The 22885-nt window shown below is 39.4% G+C and overlaps 1 protein-coding gene and 1 long non-coding RNA gene across 5 annotated transcripts in view; one reads left to right on the top strand and one right to left on the bottom strand.

Moving 5' to 3' along the window:
* Nucleotides 1–22885, bottom strand: part of LOC108120250 (uncharacterized) — a 162532-nt gene that overhangs the window by 9856 nt on the left and 129791 nt on the right. The gene's annotated exons all lie outside the window — the stretch shown is intronic.
* The window catches only part of 4E-T (eIF4E-Transporter), a 45069-nt gene that overhangs the window by 19977 nt on the left and 2207 nt on the right, over nt 1–22885 (top strand). For all 4 annotated transcript variants that reach the window (XM_043213608.2, XM_070282453.1, XM_070282452.1 and 1 more), the window contains exons 3-4: nt 11334–11460; nt 11531–11863. In XM_043213608.2, the coding sequence (XP_043069543.1) occupies nt 11334–11460; nt 11531–11863 (460 nt within the window). The remainder of the gene's footprint in view (nt 1–11333; nt 11461–11530; nt 11864–22885) is intronic.

The raw sequence follows: 22885 nt of genomic DNA, 5'->3' as shown, positions 1-22885 counted from the left end.
TAACGACATACCCCACCAAAGCACCAAATAGTGCACAGGGCACCATGAGTCCGGCATAAATGGTCCGCCTGGCGCGAGGACTGAAACCCCAGTCAACTCGCAGCTCACGCGCATTTGCTCCTACGACTCCGGTCATACGTTGACGCCGCGATGCGATATGCATGAAGAAGTTCATGCGCTCGCTGACCGTGATGCCAAGGTAGCGGCAGCTGCGTACGTATGGGTGACTCGCTCCAGCGGGTCTCACACACGGGGTACGTACGTGGGACCCCTTCAGCAGTATTATCAGTGTCTTGCTGGTTTCCCCACGTATTTTTTTCCGATTCCGTATTCCAATTTCCGTACCCCACGCTTCAACGATTGACATCAGCGGAAAGAAACTGATTGATCGGAAATGGTATAAATTTGGTGTTTTTAGAGTTAGAGAGTTACACGAGAGATATTACACAAAATAATACGACATGCCAAATTTCATAAGGATCGGCCGACTATATCCTATAGCTGCCATATAACTGAACGATCGGAAATGACCCAACATTCGTGTTTTTGAAGATAGAAAGCTGGAACTTGGTACAAATTATATTTTTGGTCAGTTAATCCGACCTACAAAATTTCATTAGGATCGGCCGACTATATCCTATAGCTGCCATATAACTGAACAATCGGAAATGACCCAACTTTCGTGTTTTTGAAGATAGAAAGCTGGAACTTGGTACAAATTATATTTTTGGTCAGTTAATCCGACGTACCAAATTTTAAAATGATCGGCTGACTATAGTTTATAGCTTCCATATAACTGAACGATAGGAAATGGTATTTGGTAGAAATACCAACTTTGGTATTTTTAAAGATAGAAGTTTGGGACTTTTTTTAGATTTTGTATTATAATAAATAGGGTTATATTGTCATATTCCCATAAGGATCGGCCAACTATATCCGATGTTGCGATATATATCCGGTTTTAACAGCAAGAGTATATCAACTTCGGCTACGCCCAAAGTTTGCTTTCCGTTCTTGTTTTATATTAAGTTACTTCGTGTAGTGGGAGTAGTGTAGTGTGAAGTTGAATTTTATTTATATAATTTGACAAGTGTTAAAAATTTAATAAAGAATATTTACAAATTTTTTTTTTTTTTAATATTCAACCTTTTTTTGTAAAACAAAAATATTTGTGTGTCCTACTTATGTACATATTTCGGTAACCTTACCCCGTAGAAAAAAATCTTGTGGTAGTATGAGTCCAAAATTGATTTTTTTTTTTGGCTGGTTGTCCTGGCAGTATGTTACACATATGTATGTAGTATAATTTCCCCCATAACATACATTCAACAACTTTTTGATCCTAATTGTTAACCTAATAACTGAGTAATGTTCGATTTATTGGGTCAAAATCATCACTGATCGTCACCAAAGAGTGGTTTACCGACAACCAAATCAAGGTTATGAAATCGCCGCCACAGTCACTTAATCTCAACCGAATTGCGATTTTATGGTGTGCTAGAACATGTTGTTCGCCAAAATGCTCGCATAAATTGAATGCATTATAATTTGTCTACGTTGGCAACAACATGCTCGCCAATGGATGGCCAATCAGCACGTTGCCACGAACATCATTTGAGAAAACATTCAGTAGCCAAAACACGTGTTTGCACAGCGCTTAAAATTTATGAAATTAATGTAAATTATTTTTTTTTTCTCTTTTTTTCTAAGCAAATAGCAATTTTTCTTTTCTTAAGGGGTTATATACCTTTTTTATTTTCAAAAAAACGAAAATTTTTTTAGTGGTTTATCTTGAAGAACAACTCCTTGAGAACATTCTCCCAAATTTTCATAGAGATTGGAGCAGTAGAAAAAAAGTTACAGCGCTCCTAATCGCACGCCTCGTTGCGGCCTTGAACTGAACTTGAAACTTTAAACGCGAATATCTCGAAATGGTGTTTCTTGAAAAATGACTTTGCGGTGACATGGATTGGCAGAAAACTACTGAACCGATTTACTTCAAATTTTTTTTAAAATGTTCGTAATGAAATTCTCTTGTGCTTGAACGATCGACTTTTCACGCGCAAACTTTTTTTTCGGCGAAATAAATTTTTTAGTGAAATTTCTAGAGACCAAAACGTTTATTTTTAGCATAAAACGCTGCCATATCCAAACAAAAACAAAAAATTTTAAAATCGATCGTTCAAGCACAAGAGATTACTCTAAACTAATGAAATATTTTTACTTTTATGGTTTAAGTTGACCTGTTTGACCTGGGGAACTGTCACCGCAAGGCTCTAAAAAAAAAGGCCTCTAAGGGAAACGGCCACCCCTTAAAAACTATTTAATATTTTTCCACCAAATTTTGCACAAACATTGTTAATAAAGTGTACTATCAAAAAATTAAAACATCAGTGTAATTAAATAATTGCTACATACCTAAAAAAAAATCCGAACTTTGCTCATTTTCTTCGACAAAAAAGGTATATAACCCCTTAACAAATTTATGTAAAGCACACATTAACCATAACACACATTTAATAATCAAATATTTTTTTATAACTATTATTTTTAAAATTTTTAAAATTATAACTGCTCTTAATTTAAAAATTTTAAATCTGCATTTGAACCCTCTAATACAAGGGTGCCCAGTCCCATTACTCTCGTTCCTCCTTGGTTGTTGGATTGCTTTTTCATATGGTAAATCCCAAGTTGCTCCCAGCATAGGCAAAGGGCAATTACAATAACAAGTTTTCGTGTTTTCCTATTCTCCTCATGACTAATCCGAATCCGACTAATTCGAACAACAAAATGTTGGATTGCCGAAAACTTTTCACTGCAAGAAATTCATTCTTGTTTTTCTTTCTGACAAAACGGTCGACTTAAAGAGTTAAATTTATTCTTCGCAGAAAATGTTTAAGTAAGAAGCTATGCATTATTTGTAATCTTATATATACAATTTTCGTGTCACAGTTTTTGTTATCATACTTATCCAAAACGGCTAAACCGATTCTCATGAAATTTTGTGAGCGTATTGAGTAGGTCCGAGAATCCGCCAACATCTATTTTTCATCGTCTTAAATCCAAAAATGTTCGACATACCAAAAATCGCATATAAAGTGAGTTACTATCTCATCACACTGGCAAACTTACGCTACTATAGCATTTTAACTCAATTTAAACTGGGGAAAAATCCCTCATCATTGGTAAAAACATTAATTCTATTCATGAGTGTTTTGTACAGTATGCCAAGAAAATACAAAGGGGGTGATTTGAGCCATGATACAATTAGATATCGAAACATACAAAATAGAAGATCCGAAATAACCGATGAACAAATCCAGCAACAAAATACTGATTCACATGTTAAATAGCGCCATTGCATCAAGAAGAGCCAGAAGATACACGAGCTGAACGCAATGAAGTCAAAAGATTAGAACAACGACAATCACGCCGTTTCACAGTCAATAGGCGCAGAACAAATGACCAACAACGACAACAGGTGCATTGAACATTTATATCTGATTCATTCCTGCGTCAAGCATTCCAGTATGAGCCTATGTTGAGTATTTTGCTCACTTAAAAGTGGCAATTGGTGCTATGGACAAGGAATGTCCGCATTGTCATGCTCTGAAATTCCAAAATGAGCCAGCTGGGACCATTTTCGTCAGGGATCGTCAGGAAAAGTGCCACTATCAGAAATTGAAACATCACCTGAACCATTGAACCGTTGCACTATAGGCCGGATGACCACTTTTTCTGGCCAAAATTAATAACTTCTAAACGAAACAAAATATTTGGGTTCTGTTTTTTGATTTAGGTTGAGTAAGCTAAGGAACATATTTTGAGAAAATAGGCGCGGCACCGCCCCCTCTGGGCGGAACTAAATTTTATGTCTTCCAAAGTTATATAAAAGTAGATAACAAAAAAAATAACATAAAAATGAACAATAATAATAATAATAATAATAATTATTATTAACAAGAAAGGAAAGCTAACTTCGGGCGGAGCCGAAGTTTATATACCCTTGCAGTTAAAACCGGATATATATCGCAAACATCGGATATAGTTGGCCGATCCTTATGGGAATAGGAATATATAATCCAATTTATTACAAAACAAAATCTAAAAAAAGTCCCAAACTTCTATCTTCAAAAATACGAAAGTTGATATTTCTACCAAATACCATTTCCGATCGTTCAGTTATATGGCAGCTATGGGATATAGTCGGCCGATCCTAATGAAATTTGGTAGGTTGGATCAACTGACCAAGAATTAAATCTGTACTAAGTTCCAGCTTTCTATCTTCAAAAACACGAAAGTTGGGTCATTTCCGATCGTTCAGTTATATGGCAGCTATAGGATATAGTCGGCCGATCCTTATGAAATTTGGCATGACGTAATGTTTTGCCAAATATAGCTCACATGTCAAATTTGAACTCTCTAACTCTAAAAACACCAAAGTTATACCATTTCCGATCAATCAGTTATATGGCAGCTATAGGATATAGTCGGCCGATCCGGGCCGTTCCGACTTATATACTGCGAGCAAAGGAAAGAAGGGTGTGTGCAAAGTTTCAAGACGATAGCTTTAAAACTGAGAGACTAGTTCGCGTAGAAACAGACAGACGGACAGACAGACGGACAGACGGACAGACGGACAGACGGACATGCTCATATCAACTCAGGAGGTGATCCTGATCAAGAATATATATACTTTATAGGGTCGGAGATGTCTCCTTCACTGCGTTGCACACTTTTGACCAAAATTATAATACCCTCTGCAAGGGTATAAAAAGGCCTGAAAGGTAAAATATAATCTAAACTGTTTCACATGCGCACCTAATCAACATCTTTTTCGGTCTCAAGTTCCATATCCCTGAACTCAAGTACATCGTCATCAATATTTTCAAACATCATCAGCGCACCTTAAGGGACTGTCGAGCAATTCTAATACTTCTTTTGGAAGAAGAAATCTGTTTTGTTGTTTGATACGGTTGGCTAGGTTAACCGATGATATTATAGGGTCTGATGTATCCAATGATCTGTGGAATACGTCCTTTAAACTGTTGCTTCGACTGCTTTTTCTCGCATGCTTTTTCTCGGCTTCAAATACAGAACCAGCTATAGAAACTTTGTACCTAGCCAATATTGCGTATTGACACATTTGATCGCATCAGATCTGCAAACATCGAACCACTCCATGTTGGCGAGCCTGAGGTTGTGATCTTAAAAAGTGAATTACGCAGAAAGAAAAGGGCACTCTATTTATTTATTTATTTATTGTACTCTGCACTCAAAAGTTGCAAACTTAAGGTACAGATGGGGATCGGCCATAGCTGCGGTGGCTTTCGGCCGGAAGGTGTTACATACATATTTGCTTATAAATTAAACTTATAAAAAATAATGATTATGGTAACAAGTTATTTACACTTAAATTATTTATAAATCTAATAACATATAAAGTTATATGAGATGCAAAAGGTTAGCTGATTTAAGGAAGTTTAGAATTAGCTGGAGGTTTGCAGGGTTAGGGTCAATTAATAGTTCCGAGAGTTTAAAATTTGGAAAATTTGTTCTATGTGTTTGTAGGGCGGGGCAGTCGTCAAGGATATGGGAGATTCATATGGAGTCCGTGGTGCAGAACTGGCATTGATAGTTTGGTATCTGTGAGAAGCGATGTTCGTGGGTGAGTCTGGTGTGGCCAAGTCGAAGCCGGGTTATTTTGGTAATCTCTCTTCTTGGGAGGTTGGAGGTCTGTGCAGTTTTACTGTAGTCGGCTATGCTTATTGCTTCAGGATTAATTTGTTGGTACCACTGCGATGATTTTTGCAAGATTATAGGTTTTTTTTTTAAAGGGACTCAGATTTTAATTGTTTGTTGATGTCTCCACGGTTAACATTTGTTGTAGAAAATAGTGGAGCGATGGTCGCTCCTTTCGCTGCTGCATCGGCATTTTCGTTGCCCTTGATTCCGACGTGGCTGGGGACCCATAGGAGTTTGATTTTATTTTTATGTTTTAACAGAAGGTCGCGGATTGACGTTACATAAAAGCTGGAATTGTTTTTGTTGGCTATTGCTTCCAATGTGGATAGGGAATCTGAGCAGATGCAGAATTTCCCTCTAATCTTGACTGCTATTTTTATGGCTTCAAGAATACCAATCGCCTCTGCCGTATAGACTGTTGAGTAGCTTGGGAGGACAGCTTGTTTACGGGTATCATCTTCTGTCGTTACCGCAAAGCCAATTATTTCCTTGTTCAAGGATCCATCTGTGAACAGAAGCGTGAAGTTCTTCCTCATTAGCTGGTGTTTCATTTCCAGAAATTGTTGGACAAATATGTCCTTGTTTGTGTCAAATTTTTTTAGTCGGCTTAGTCGGGTATCTATTAGATTGATATATAGAAACCAGGGCGGTAATATCGGTTTAGGCTTATGAGGAAGAGAGGTTGGAAGTTCTAGCTTTAGACTTAGGGAAATGCAGCGGTCGACCGTTGAGGTTCGATATTTTTTTGTGTTATTTTTGGTTATCCGTTGGATAATTTTTCTTAGAGGTGTGTCGTTTGCGTGCATGATAGTGTTAATTGTTTTTATTTGTAAGTGTTCGATTTTGATTTCTAATGGTTCGATGTTAGATTCCAGGTATAGATTGAAAGTGGGTGTAGAGCAGAAGGCTCCCAGAGATGTTCGCAAGATTGAGTTAATTAGCGTTTTAATTGGTTTTATAAGTGACTTAGAGGAGTTACCGTATATCGGTAAAGCGTAATCAATTTTGGAAATACATAGGCTTTTGAAGATTTGAACAAGGGTATTGGGGTGGCTGTTGTATTTTCCGCTGGAAAGGCATTTTATTATTTATTTATTTATTTACATTCTGTTAGCTTAAAGTTAAAACTAAAGCTACAGGGGGGGGCGTTGCAGCCATAGCTACTAAGGCTTTCGGCTGGCTCATTTATTTTATTTTTTGTTTTTCGTAGTTACATTTTTTGTTATTTACTTAAGGCATTTTATTATATTTGATGATTTCTGTAGTGATTTGTGTAATTTTTTGAAGTGGGGTTTGAATTTGTATTTTGTGTTGAAGGACAGACCTAGAATAGTTAGTTCGTTAACTGTGTTTATAATTGCGGATTGTGTAGAGACCTGGCATGAACATTGTTTTTTCCAGCAAATGTGGATGTGTTTGCATTTTGAAATTGAAAGCATTGCACCGGATTTTTGGCACCATTCATTGATTTCAGTAAACAGCATGTCGAAGTTGATTGAAATGTTTTTTTCTTTTTTCAATGGTATTAATCGATGATGTATTAGATGTTAAAATCGTCCGCATAAGCTGTGTGTTTAAGTTCCTTGTGCTTGTCGATTATATCTGAGAGACTGTTAAACGCAATGAGAAAAAGTACTACCGAAAGGGGAGATCCCTGCGGAATGCCATTATGGAGTGGGTGTGTCCTTGAGGGGTTATCATTGGCACGAACTCTTATTTTCCTTTTTGACATGAAGTTCATCACGTATTTAATAATTAATGGGCCGCAGCCCCATGATTTGTGATGGTATGCAATCCTATTTTTTCAAATCCTGTTGCGAAGTCAAGAGATATAATGGATATGTGTCTTTTTTCAGAGAGGGCTCTGCTAATTAGAGCGTCTGCAGAATCCATTGCAGATTTCCCTTTTTTAAATCCGAGTTGACGGCTGTTCAGTAGCTTGTTGGTTGTAGCAAACCACCATAGCCGTTTTGAGATTATTTTGTCAAGTGTTTTAGATAAACATGGGTTGTGGGAGTTAGGTCTATATGATTCCGTCATGGTATTGTCTGCACCTTGTTTGTGGAAAGGTATAATTGTGCTTATTTGTACGATTGAGGAATAAAAGATTTTAAAATGTTGTTGAAAAAGCGGATAATTCTCATTTTCAGTGATTCAGCGACGTGTCGTATCATGTCATAGTTAATCTTATCTTGACCTGGGGTGTGACCCTTTAAGTTATTTAGTGCCGATGAGAACTCTAGGAAGTTTATATCCTGTTCCATGAACGCTGCAGTTTTGTGTGGGGGAGATAAAAAGTTTTGGCGTATTTAGATTATTTTTTTATTCAATGTAAAGGTTGAAGAATTGGGAGTCTTCTGAACGGAGTGACCAATAGCTTGCGAAGGCTTCAGAAATATCTTCGGAGCTGGTGAGCAAATCGCTACTGCTGTTGTCCACAGAGCTTTTTTCTATTATTCCAAATTGCTTTCGGTTTGGACTGAGGATTGCCGAAGTCAATTTAAATAGGCTGTTGGCTTTACTCAATTTTAATTCCCTCCTGAATGTTGCGTTCATTTTTTTTATAATGGATGAGGTTGTCGTTGGACATATCTCTATTGAATGTTCTCCGGGCTTTAAATTTTTCCTTTTTCAGACCTTCCAGTTTTTTGTTCCACCAAGGAACATTGTGGTGGGTGTTAGGTGGTCTCGTGTGTGGAATGCTCTTGTATGCACTTTGCAAAATAATTTTCTTGATATTCCCTGCTTCCTGATTAATGTTTAGTGACATTGGTATTTTATTGTTCAGGTCTTCAGTTAGCATCTCGAATTTTTCCCAATCAGCTCTGCTAGTAACGAATCGTTGTACAAAGTTTTGACTTGCTCTCTGATTTTTCGGGAAAATTTCGATGGTGATTGGGAAGTGATCGCTTCCTTGGAGGGAGTCACTGATTTTGAAGTCGCAATATACTTTAAGTTCAGGTGAACACAATGCCAAGTCAATATGTGTAAAGGTCCTATGTGTTGAGAAATGCGTGGGTTGTCCGTTGTTAAGGATAATAAAGTTGTTATCCAGAATGAATTTTCCTAATATTCTTCCCCTCAGATTAATTGTTGGGGATCCCCAGCTGGTATTCCAGCTGTTGAAGTCTCCTGTAATTAGATTTTGGGAGTTTCCTGGTGGTAAAATTAAATGGAGATCTATTTGGTTGAATTTTTTGTTAGGAGGTATATAGGATGCTATTATATTAATTTTTTTTACAGACTGAAATTCCAATGCAATGGAATCAACTGTGCTCTAAAGAGGGATGGATTTGTGCTGTATAGATTTGTGAATTAAAATTGCCGCGCCGCCATCCGGGCTGTGCGAGGCTGTGTAGTAAATATTGTAGTTAACTGGAATAGGGATTGGTTGGGTGTACGTTATGTGGGTTTCTTGAAGTGAAATGATTTTTGGAGTAAAGCGTTTAATCAGGACTTGCAGTTCGTTGTAATTGTTCAGGTATCCATTCAGGTAAGTTTTAGGGTCATTATGATTGTTACTGTGCTGTTTTAGTTTCAATTGAGGCAAGGGATTTAAGTTTAGATATGGTGATAATTGCGCTCTGATCATTTTTAAAAAGCCTTTTGGTTCTATTTGTTGTGTTAAGCGGAAGGATTTTTGCCGGTGAGGGAAGTGCAGGGAGTTTCCGAGCTGGATGACATAGGTTCGTCTGGGTCTGGGTCGAGGTTCCTGGATGTTGGTGTTTCAAATTCATTTGGGGCATAGCTTATTGTTTTCCTTGTTGACGTTTGGTTTGAGTTGGCTAGATTGGATTTGGCTGCTGACGAGTAGAGAGATCCATCGTGGTGTCTTCTGTTGTATATGGACCAGGCTGTCCTATTGTCAACTTTATGTAGAGTCCTAATGGCCTGGACTTCCTTGTTCGACAGGAAGACAGGGCAGTCCTTGTTGCGGGCATGGTGGTCAGATGTTGGGAGTTTTTAAGGGAGCAATTTATGCAATTCGGCTTGTTTTGGCAAATTTCTGAGTTCTCATAGTTAACGTGGGCATCGAGACCACAGTTGGCGCATGTTGGTGTGTTTTTGCAGAATTTCGCGGTATGACCAAACCTAAAGCAGTTGTTGCAACGCATAGGACGCGGTATAAATGTACGCACTTCAACTCTCTCATAGCCAATATAGAGAAAGTCTGGCAGATGGGTTAGCTTAAATGAGATTTTTATTAGACCCGTTTCGTTTTGTGGAGTTTTATTGAGAACCTGGTTGGGAATATATTTATATATTTTCTCGACTCTTTCAACTTTTTGCGACTTTAGGTTGTCCAAGATGACTTTTTCATCAATTCCTCGCAAATCGTTCGAATATATTATCCCAATACTCGAGTTAAGACTTCGGTGTTCAGATATTTTAATGGGGACATCGACATATGGAGTGTTGGAAAGCATACTGACGAGTTTCTTAAGTTTTTCGGCTTGTAATAAGTTTTTAGTCTTAATCAGTAAATTGCCGTCTTTGGTTTTCTTACAACTTGAAACTTCACCTTGAATAGTATTGTCGATTGTCTTCTTAATAATGAACGGGCAGATTGCAGCCAGGGGCTGGGAATCTTCGTCCGTTCTGGTTGCAACCAAATATATACCGTCTGGAGGGTGTTTTCTACAGATATCTGGAGGGTCCAGCATTGTGGGGTCAACAAACTTTAAGTCCACTTAAATTCTGCCAAAATTGTCCGTCGCTCCAGTTGGAGTAGAGATAAGATTTCGTTTGCTTTGTGCTTGTGTTGTTGTTTTGAAGCTGCGCTACGTAGACGTCTCGCGGAAGAACACGACCGATCGGTTAGACTGTCGAAGGTGAACTATATTTTTATACCCTTGCAGAGGGTATTATAATTTTGGTCAAAAGTGTGCAACGCAGTGAAGGAGACATCTCCGACCCTATAAAGTATATATATTCTTGATCAGGATCACCTCCTGAGTTGATATGAGCATGTCCGTCTGTCCGTCTGTCTATTTCTACGCGAACTAGTCTCTCAGTTTTAAAGCTATCGTCTTGAAACTTTGCACACACCCTTCTTTCCTTTGCACGCAGTATATAAGTCGGAACGGCCCGGATCGGCCCGGATCGGCCGACTATATCCTATAGCTGCCATATGACTGAACGATCGGAAATGACCCAACTTTCGTGTTTTGAAGATAGAAAGCTGGAATTTAATACAGATTATATTTTTGGTCAGTTGATCCAACCTATCAAATTTCATTAGGATCGGCCGACTATATCCCATAGCTGCCATATAACTGAACGATCGGAAATGGTATTTGGTAGAAATATCAACTTTCGTATTTTTGAAGATAGAAGTTTGGGACTTTTTTTAGATTTTGTATTGTAATAAATTGGATTATATATTCCTATTCCCATAAGGATCGGCCAACTATATCCGATGTTTGCGATATATATCCGGTTTTAACTGCAAGGGTATATAAACTTCGGCTCTGCTGTTTTTTTTTGTCCTTGTGAAATTAAAACTTTATTTCTCTTATTAAACTTCTTATTTTATTAAATTTTATAGTTTAAAATATATAAAAATATGTTGTATATAATTAATACAGAATAATGACGGCAATGAAAAGGGAGAAACAAAAGGAACATCTCGCTTCAGCCATTGGTTTCGACACAAAGAAAATAAAAATAATAATGATGCATCTATTCAAGAGCCACATTTTCAAGATATGCTGGGTAAGTTTCATTAATAACATCTTTGCGACTTAGGCCACAAAATATGAATGAATGTTCCTTTTTATTTTAGGTATTCCAAATGTCAAAGACTTGGAAGCTCAAATGACTAAGCTTGATATGAGTACTGAGTATTCGTGTCAAATATCAACTCCTATGCCTCCAACAGAGCATGCGAAGAAATCAGGTTCAAGAGATGCAGAGGCTTTTAAAAAGTTGCTACAACAATTGGGCTCTCAAACTAACCACCAGCATCCTCAGAACGATACCTATCAAATGGTGAACCCATCAATAGCACGAGGTCAAGATGTTGAAGAAATGCAGAATGTCATCCTGCCAAATGTTTTAACAAATAGTGGTTACGTTATCACGCAAAAAAGAATGGAAAAACAAAACCTAATCCAAAGTAAGAATTTATCACCACAAATTTTACAAAATAATATGAATACAAAATGATTAATATGATTGCAAAATAATAGAATTTTTGTGCGATTTTTTCTGTTTTTTGCGTTATTTGAATTATTAGGAAGCAATCATCTTGATCAGCAATGCAGAACTGCTAGAAGTGTGGCGTAAGCAAAAGAGCTTTTTCGAGAAACTTTTGAGTCTAAATGATATTGACATGATATTAGGGAAGACGACAATATATATTGATGACAATGACGAAGTTTAAAATGAATACACAGATTAATACAAAAAAAATATTGTTTTCTTCTTCAATTACTTTATTTTCCAATCTGGACCAAATTGGCAGACACATTTGAAATAGGTCAAAAATTGCTGAACATGAAAATTGCTTTAAATATTTGTTGTTTTCCGATTTTTGTGGTGGGTTTAAACGCTCACTTTTCAAAATACTTTCCTCTAGTAATAACCATCACTGTACCATACCTTTTTAGTTTAAAAAATTATATTTTGGCCACTGAAACGTGTCAAATTCCACATAGTCCCTTGCAGAGGGTAACATAATTTTGGTCAAAAGTACGCAACGTAGTGAAGGAGACGTCTCCGACCCTATAAAGTATATATATTCTTGATCAGGATCACCTCCTGAGTTGATATGAGCATGTCCGTCTGTCCGTCTGTCCGTTTCTACGCGAACTAGTCTCTCAGTTTTGAAGCTATCGTCTTGAAACTCTGCACGCACCCTTTATTCCTTTGCACGCAGGATATAAGTCGGATCGGACGGCCCGGATTGGCCGACTATATCCTATAGCTGCCATATAACTGAACGATCGAAAATGACGCTACTTTCGTGTTTTTGAAGATAAAAAGCAGAAACCTAGTACAGATTCTAGTTTTGGTCAGTTGAGCTGATTTCTTCGCAGTGGCGCCATCTATGAAAATTTCTGGTATGCAACATTAAAAACTAATCTATTGTGAAGGATATGCAGTTAAAATTATTTAAATCATTTAACTTTCAAAAAATGTTTTTTGGCCTGAAAAAATGGTCAAATTTCATATATTGCACTGGGGCGCACACATGCCCTCGTGTATTTCAATGTGTGACACACATAAAGATCAATAAAAGCGCAGACCAACTTTCTTCATGGTGCTCCTTTCAGAGACTGAAAAACAGAAAACATTCAATGAGGATATGAGCGTAAGATGAACGAAAGATGATTTATTAGTGTATTTTTATATATGTATGTATATTTGTATGATACATACATTAGCAAATATCCATTTTTGTACAGCCTGTCTATCTATTCAGCTACTATGCCATTTTCATTTTTGCTTTCGCTGATCCCTAACACACCCACAGATTTTAATTTACATTTTATAATGTAAATAATTTATAATTTTTACATTTTTTTGATAATTGTTATTTTTATTAACATTAATTATTATTTACAATTTAGCTTGACAATTAATAGAGAATTAATATAATTAAGCGCTGTAACGCCTCTTTCCACAGACACCTGTGTTTCCGGTGTAGCCATCACGACCTGAGCCAGCAAACCCAAATGCGGTGATTTTAATTTTATATGGTCAAAAAAATACAATTCGTAGGCAAAATTCATAGTCTAGTGACGTTCGAAGATCGTCGCACATCGTGCACCACACTCAATGTCACGCATATATACGCAAAAGACACTTTCGGAGCTTGCTCTTGATAAAAGGGTCAGTAAATAACACGAGCAAAAGGTATCCGAAAAAGGTGCAGCCGAGTCGATATAGTCATGTTCACGTGTCCGTCCGAACGCGTGGATCTCAGAGACTATAACCGATAGAGGACTTTGCGTGGAGATTCCGACAATGCCCCTGCAGTTCAAGTTTGTTTTAAATTTTTTCCACGCCCCCTCCCGTCTCTTTTCTTTTTTGGAAATTGCGAATTTCTGTAGCGCCATTACAGAAAGGTTTTTTGAAAAACTTTTGATTTCTATAGCTAATATATATTTGAAAAACAAATTTCAAATCGGGCCATTTTTAGAGGAGATATATCTACATATGTATGTATTGTATGTACAATTTTCCATATATTTCGATATAGTCATGTTCACGTGTCCGTCCGAACGCGTGGATCTCAGAGACTATAACCGATAGAGGACTTTGCGTGGAGATTCCGACAATGCCCCTGCAGTTCAAGTTTGTTTTACATTTTTTCCACGCCCCCTCCCGTCTCTTTTCTTTTTTGGAAATTGCGAATTTCTGTAGCGCCATTACAGAAAGGTTTTTTGAAAAACTTTTGATTTCTATAGCTAATATATATTTGAAAAACAAATTTCAAATCGGGCCATTTTTAGAGGAGATATATCTAAATATGTATGTATTGTATGTACAATTTCCCATAAAAACGGGCTAAAATTTTGGAACCATTTTTAAATTTAGTTTTGTGTGTTTGTTGTTGTTTTGCTATTGTTGTTGTTGTTGTTTTTCCGAAAGTATGCAACAAAAATTTGTTCCTGAGAATCCATACCCTTAAGGGGAGGTTCTTTTGGATTTTTCCGAAAATTAAGCAAACTTTGAGAATGGATTGCGGGAAAATGAAAAGACATACGAACTTATGCTTTTGAACTTTAGATTCGTTGTTTATTAACGATTAAAAAAAATTTTCAATATTCAGGAAATTCAAAATGGCGGCTTCAAAATGGCGGATCTTGTAGAGCTCTATTTTTCTGCTTTGTCGAGTGTAGGGCCGCTGGTAGTGAACTTAAATTAGAAATGTATATAATTTATTAAAATTGATGGAATTTCCTATGCCTTATACCTAACAACAATTAATTTTGGTAAAAATAAACCAATTTCATGGACGTTTAAAAAAAAAATTGACATATTTTCCTTTTTTTTTTTTTTTACTTAAATCTCGTTTAAAAATTATACATAAACAATTTTGTATGCCAATTTTAGGTATAAGGCATACAAAAAAGTGTGTACTTTTAAACATTTTTTGAATGAAGCAAATCGGATCAATAGAACGAGCCCTGTGCGCGACAAGAGGTTTGAAAACATGGTTCCGAGAAAAACATATTTAAAGTTTTTAGAAACTTTGCCTTTAGATAGCTTTCTTAGATAGCTTTCTCTAGCTCAAGAAATACTCGTCGCTTCGAAATATCCCTTGGCACGTATATTCTACACAAATTTAACTTTCATTTTAATAAAAAAAAAAAAAAAAAAAAAATAAAAAAAAAAAAAAAAAAATAGATTTTTTCAAAAAAATCCAGAAGAACCTCCCCCTAAAACATAAATTTCAAAGGTTTTTTAAATTGTGGGTGAAAAAGATGAGTATCGGGTATAATATAGTCGGGAAACTTGACTATAGGCGTCATTTCTTACCAAAAGAAAGACCTTTCTTTCTGGCTGAATCTATCCTATAGCTGTTTTTAGATTGTTTTTAGAGTTTGAGAGTTCGGAGATTTTTTATAAATGCTATTTTTGGCAAAATAGCATGACGTACCAAATTTCATCATGATCGGCCGACTATATCCAAGAGCTGGCATATAACTGAACGACCGGAAATGGTTTTTGGTATTTGGTAAGGATCGGCGGTGATAAGGAGGGCGGTGTCGGCCTCTGGAGAACAGGGAGGTCGGCCGTGTAAGCATTGTACATCAACGGGCCAAGAACGCTGCCTTGGGGTACACCAGCGTGAGCTTCTCTTATACCGGAGATGGCCTCGCCACATCTAACAGCAAATTTACGGTCTTCCAAGAACGACTTTAGGAACTGGAAGTATGGTCGGGGTAGGCCAGTCTTTAATTTATATAGTAGACCGGGATGCCAGACTGGGTCGAACGCCTGCTTCACGTCCAGCATGACGGCCATGCAGTACTTCTTGGTTTCAATGGCACTTCTTTGGGGTACCGTGTTGCCGACTGAAGCCACACTGGTGGTCAGGGATCAGTCCAGCCTCGTCAAATACTGGCAGTGCTCTGCTTAAGAACACTCGTTCAAGTATTTTGGAGAGCATTGGTAACAAACTTATTGGTCGGTAGGACAAAAGGTTCGCTTCGGGTTTCGCGGGCTTAGGTATCATAGTTACCTGGGCACGTTTCCATGTGGATGGAAAGTACCCTATTTCCAAGCATCTATTATAGATCAATGTAATTAGCTAAATGCTTGGATGTGGTAACATTTTTAATGCAATTGCATTGATACCATCATCGCCCGGGGCCTTGTTGTTGCTCATGATGGTTATGAGCTCAGCTGTTTCCTCCTCAGTCGCTGGTCGTATTGGATCGGCGTCCCTGGAAGGCTCGGCTAGCAGACGGGCAGTTTCAGCACCATCCTCCGGTGAACAGCGATCGAAAGGCGTAAAGACACCTTCGAGGTGTTCGGCGAAAGCGTTAGCCCTGTCCATCTCCGATCTGCACCAGTTGCCGTCGGTTCTTTATACAGATGGGATCCTTTTCAGTGGCCGTCTGATAAATTTGGTGACTCGCCATAAGTTATGTTGAGGGTCGCCTGGTTCGAGTTGTTCGACGAACCCGCCAAAGGCCTGCTTTCTTAGTCTTTTCAGCGTGACTGAAAGACATTTGGACGCTCTATTGAAGGCGGTTTTGTCCAGCGGATTCCTCGAGAGCATCCGCACTTTCTGGAGTCGTCGCTCTTCAATTTTGAGTCCTCCGACTTCTGGGCTTCAAAAGTGGATGTCCCTGTCAGTGGCTCTTGGTCGGTTGAAGGGCCTTGGTGCTGCTTCAGAAGCTGCCGCCTGGATATGGGCGGTTAACTCTTCTACAGCGGTGTAGAAGAGTTAATTGAAACCATTATATTTATTCAAAACCACTTGTAAATGTTACTATAACATTATTTTTCAGTGCATTGACATGAAAAAAAAATGGTGCAAATGTATTGGTGATTGTTTGCACTGGTTCAAGTTTGCTCTGCCGTATGCTGAGGTTGGGCACCCCTGATATAGATATATCAGGAAAATTGAGCGGAAAAAGCGATCGTAACGAATATATTTTTGTACAAATCGACGCTTTTACAAAATACGTTTATCTATTTCACACCTTTTCCTTAGATGCTAATACTTGTATAAACGCAATGAAATCTTCGATCACCATTTTTGGCGTGCCAACACGTTTAATTGCCAATCAGGGGCAGAGCTTCACGGGCACATAGTTTGTGCAATTTTGTTCTAGCCAAAAAATACAATTACATCTAATTGGAACGGGCGCAAGTCAAGCCAATGGTCATGTTGAAAGAGTCAGGAGTACACTGAAGAATCTTCACAAAAAAATCACCAAATTTGAACTCTCTAACTCTAAAAACACCGAAGTTATACCATTTCCGATCAATCAGTTATATTGATACGGATAGACGGACATGCTCATATCAACTCAGAAGATGATCCTGATCCTGAACATGGCTGCTTAGTTTTGCCATCCCAATTTCTTTGGCGTTGACTGAGTTCAAATTGCTCACAGTGAGTATCCAGGAACTTTAATAAATTGTTGGTTGTTGGTCACTTCAGATCGCGGCTGTCCTCGATCTATTTACGGCGTGTTTCGATATCCATTTTTTGAAAAATCAACAAGATGATCCAACAATCCCGTGTTTTATTCCCAATGCCCCTTACTTAGCACCAAAGATCACATAAGGAACTGTTAACGTAGAACTGGTAACAATCAAATAGTGGTTAAATTTAAAGCCATTTTACCCCGATTAACGGCTATACTTAATGTTGCAGTTGCAGTTACATTTTATCATTCAACGTTGCTTGATATTTGGAGCGACAACAATCGCCAGCAGTTTGTTTTGCTCAATTTTGGCTCAATTAAGTGATGTCCAGCAAATCATAATAAAAAAAAAAACTCAGTGCATTCTTCGGATTCATTAACACTAATTTGCCAAAATGCATCAGAATGCTCGACCGTTTTAAAGAAAAGCATGCGCAATGACTCGATGCATGCACCTTCTACATTGGCCAAAAAATTTAAAACGGTGTCTCTAAATAAGGGATGCCCAGCCCCATTGCTCTCGTTGCTCCTTTGTTGTTGGAATTGCTCTTTCATATGGGAAATGAAATGTCTTAAACGTGTGTAGCTCTCAGCATAGGCATAGGCCTATGCTGTACAATAAAACTTTTTCGTGTTTTCCCTATTCTTCCCAATCGTCCTAAACCGAATGTTCAAAAACACTCAGAACATAGTAGTATAGTATAATGTTAACCTGTTTTTTAAAATATAGGGTCTTTTTATAATTGCTATAATAAAATGTATTTTTTATTATAATTATATGTAAATTTTTTTTGTAATAGCAGGATAACGTTTATTATAAACTGTCCTTTAAGGACAACCATTAAATGTTATAACATGACAATACATTACATTATCTTCACTTATAGACAATTTTACATATTAATATTGGAGAACTAAATTGAGCAGTAAGTAAGCTTAGCTTATGGTATTTAAAGATTATGGTTGGGATATCCCGGGGAGGTCCAGTGGGTGCGTCTTTTAGTCTTCTGGGCTGCTCGCTGTTGTCCAGCAGAGAGATGGCCAACAGGTTCGGGGGATTATGGAGCCTCTGCATGTAGCGTGCGCTGCTTCTTTGGATCTCGTCCTTGACCCAAGGAAAATTGAGAACCTCGTGGATGGTGCGATTGTCATGATAGACGTGGGCCCCAGTGGCGATTCGAAGGGCTCTATTTTCGAACATAGTTCGGACATTCGTCTTGCTCGCAGTGCTCCAGAGCTGTATGCCGTACGTCCAGATTGGGCGTTTTATGGCCTTGTAAATGAGAAGTTTTGTGGACGTTCTCAGCTTCGATCCCCCACCCATGAGCCAGTAGAAGGATCGAAAGCTTTGATCAGCCTGTTTCCTCTTCTTAATCAGATGGGGGCCTCCTGTCTAGGGTGAATCCAACGTACTTGGTATTGTCTTGCTGCGGGATCGGGGAGCCATTGAGGTTAACTGAACGGCAGTTGCCTTTGCAGAGAGAAAATGTGGTTGCAGTGGACTTCTCATTATTGACGGCAATGTTCCATCGCTTTTGCCAGTCGATGAGCAAAGCGCTATCGGCGGTGGTAAGGAAGGCGGTGTCGGCCTCTTGAGAACAGGGAGGTCGGCCGTGTAAGCGTTGTACATCAACGGTCCAAGAACGCTGCCTTGGGGGACACCAGCGTGAGTTTCTCTTAGAGCGACTTTAGGAACTGGAAGTATGGTCGGAGTAGGCCTGTCTTTAATTTGTATAGGAGACCGGGATGCCAGACTCGGTCGAACGCCTGCTTCACGTCCAGCATGACGGCCATGCAGTACTTCTTGGTTTCAAATGCGTCCAGGATGTACTGCACAACCCGATGGCACTGCTCTGGGATAACGTGTCGCCGCCTGAAGCCAAACTGGTTAGGGTTAGGGATTAGTCCAGCCTCGTCCAAAACTGGCAGTGCTCGGCTCAAAAACACTCGTTCTAGTATTTTGGAGAGCATTGGTAACAAGCTTATTGGTCGGTAGGACAAAAGGTTCGCTTCGGGTTTCGCGGGCTTAGGTATCATAGTTACCTGGGCACGTTTCCATGTGGACGGAAAGTACCCTATCTACCCTAGCTGTATGCTTGGAGGTGGTAACATTTTTAATGCAATTGCATTTATACCATCATCGCCCGGGGCCTTGTTGTTGCTTATGATGGTTATGAGCTCAGCTGTTTCCTCCTCAGTTACTGGTGGTATTGGATCGGCGTCCCTGGAAGGCTCGGCTAGCAGACGGGCAGTTTCAGCACCATCCTCCGGTGAACAGCGATCGAAAGGCGTAAAGACACCTTCGAGGGGTTCGGCGAAAGCGTTGGCCCTACCATCTCCGATCTGCACCAGCTGCCGTCGGTTCTTTATACAGATGGGATCCTTTTCAGTGGCCGTCTGATAAATTTGGTGACTTGCCATAAATTATGTTTAGGGTCGCCTGGCTCGAGTTGTTCGACGAACCCAAAGGCCTGCTTTCTTAGTCTTGCCAGCGTGACTGACAGACATTAGGACGCTCTATTGAAGGCGGTTTTGTCCAGCGGATTCCTCGAGAGCATCCGCACTTTCCGGAGGCGTCGCTCTTCAATTTTGAGTTCTTCGACTTCTGGGCTCCAAAAATGGATGTCCCTGTCAGTGGCTCTTGGGCGGTTGGAGGGCCTTGGTGCTGCTTCAGAAGCTGCCGCCTTAATATGGGCTGTTAACTCTTCTACAACGTCGTCGATGTCAAACTGGGAGTCAAGTGTCGGGCTAGGGTCGGTAACGTTGTTCAGGTAAGATTGGTACTTGTCATTGCACCCAGTCTTCGCACATGGCTGGAAGTGCCTCATACTTGATGCAGCTGCGAAAAAGGATGGCCGCGCCCCCGCGACCTCTACCGTTCGGGTGGTTAGCGGCAATGAGGTCGTATCCTCTAATAGTCAAGTATGATCTGTTGGTAAAATGCGTTTCTGATATGAGGAGCTTGGTGGTTCTTGCAATATAGCTCGACCTCTGGCCTTCTTTTTACCAGGCCGTTAGCATTCCATATGGGTATATCTAATTGCGTATGCATAAGGATTTGAAAACGGTGGCCATCATTTGGGCTATTTGGCTCAAGACCTTCTCCATCATGCGCTCAAACATAGATTCCATCCTAGCCATTAGGGCGTCCATTGGATTACTTGGAAGACTGGGATCGGGATTGACGTTGGAGTCAAACTGTGGGGCTCCGTTTTTGGCTGCGCTAGCATAGCTGATGTTAGGGTTAATTTTGCTGAATTGAGGTTGCTGGCGTCTTGGGGCAGTCTGCTGGGAGGGCAAACGTGCTCTTTGCCTTTTTGTAGGCTGGACAGCCCTTGTAAGAGGCCGCGTGTGATCCGTCGCAGTGGAAGCAGACGGCTGGTTCACTGGCGATTTTGGTGCATTCGGACGATGGGTGCCTATCTCCACACTTTACGCATCTGTACTCCAGATGGCAGTACCGTTTCGTGTGACCGAAGCCCTGGCAGCGATGGCATTGGGGCACATCGTCGAATTTTTTTGGTGGCTCAACCGTAACCACCGTGTTGCATAGCCGCTTGACTTGAAAGGCTTCTTTGTTGTTTTTGGCTGGCTCGAGGTTAATAAAGAAAATGTTTAGTGGCTTCTTTGTACCTTTTTGTGTAGGATTGTGTATGGCCTACCGGATGAGAGTTCGGAGATTATTTATAAATGCTATTTTTGGCAAAATAGCACGACGTACCAAATTTCATCATGATCGGCCGACTATATCCAAGAGCTGGCATATAACTGAACGACCGGAAATGGTTTTTGGTATTTGGTAAAAATACCTACTCTGTTTTTTTTCAAGATAGAAGTTTGGGACTTTTTTTAGATTTTGTATTGCAATAAAAAGGTTATATTATAATACTAGCAGTACCCTGCCACGTTTCGCTGTGGCATATTTTGGTTGCACGCATAAGAAATAAGTCAAACAAAAAAGAATAATTTTCACATTAATTTAATTCTGTAATACTTGTGGGTATACAATATTCTTTGTTTCGACACGGGAACACGCAACAAACAATTGTCCGCGTGAAAAACAATCTTCATCCAAATCCAAACCACAAAACTCCAGAGATTGACCTTGAGCTTTATTTATGGTCATTGCGAACGCCAAACGAATGGGAAACTGCAATCTCTTGAACTGGAACGGTGTATCAGTCGCGAACATAGGAATCCTAGGAATGAGGACATCTTCACCCTTAAAAGGACCACTTATGATCGTTGCTTCTACAACGTTGTTCATCAATTTCTTGACTGCGAGTCGCGTACCGTTGCAGAGTTTCGCCTGATTCATATTCCGGAGCATGATAATCGGCACACCTATTTTTAATTTCAATATGTGTGGTGGCATTCCAGGCAGATCAAGTGAGTTTAGAAAACCCGTAGGGTAATTAACTGCTTCCTCTGCCTCCACAACCGCCAATGTATGAGGATGGCAAAATCGTGAGCTTTCCAACGTTGGTTGTATTACGGTCATTCATCACAGCATCCCTCAAATGGATATATTCCTCGGACCGAAGTTTCGTCTGATTCAATCGGAGGAACAGCAAACGATCTGTTTAAATTTTGGCATGCATATCGACAATGTACTGATGAAACAACTGACGAAATTTCAATATATGATTGTCATCGGTCCTCAGATCCATTAATCGGTATGAGTAAAAGTTCATCGCGCTGCACTTTTTATTCGTTTCTACACCATTGACTGGATCTACCATCCTCACATTGAATCCATCACATGATATCCATCGGCACCATCCCAGAAGATGAGTGGATACTGCAAAGCATCGTAACAACGGTGAGTTTCTGCGACGTTTACCAATCGATCGTTTCGTCGATGGAGAACAATATCTCGAGGTTGGAACTGATCCCCGACTATGACAATTGCCACTTCGTCTATAGTTGGAGCATTGTATCTTCTGATATGTTCTACAGCAGGCGTTTTGTCTGCATGAATGACAATTTTATGGGTATCCGAAGGCATCATATCGATTTCTGTAGCAGCTTCTGTAGCTGCGAAATAATGGGCTTCTTCACCGAGGTATTGATTCCATAACGTGCATCGACTTCAGCTCCATCATCACCAATAAAGTACATTTGAAGAAATTTGTGTTCGCTGTCTGAGAACGGAAGCAGGGAACCGGCTTTGTGATAGATTTGTCCTTTAATTTTAAAAGTTGGCATGAATTGCGCAGTTATAATTTCCGCACCAAATGACGTCATTTGGAAGCAAGAGTTGTATTTCCTAATGTTCGACAGGAAATGCTTCGATTCCAGCTAATAGAGAGTTCACAGGCTCTGGTGGTGCCTAAAGTTGAGGCAATTTCACTTTCCCGGAAGCGCAACACAATCCTTTTGGTTCGTTGTTGAATTTGAGAGCCTGACAGTGTGTGCAGACCTGATTCATCCGGCCAATAACGACATTGCGATTCGAGCTGTAATCAACAGTTGGATTATATCGGAATGCAAGACGATTGTATTGCAGGTTTCGAGCTGTTGCA

The sequence above is a fragment of the Drosophila bipectinata genome, chromosome 4, assembly GCF_030179905.1.
Source record: "Drosophila bipectinata strain 14024-0381.07 chromosome 4, DbipHiC1v2, whole genome shotgun sequence".
Lineage (NCBI taxonomy): Eukaryota > Metazoa > Arthropoda > Insecta > Diptera > Drosophilidae > Drosophila > Drosophila bipectinata.
Note: the sequence above shows the minus strand (reverse complement) of the source record. Positions and strands in the feature narration are given on the sequence as shown.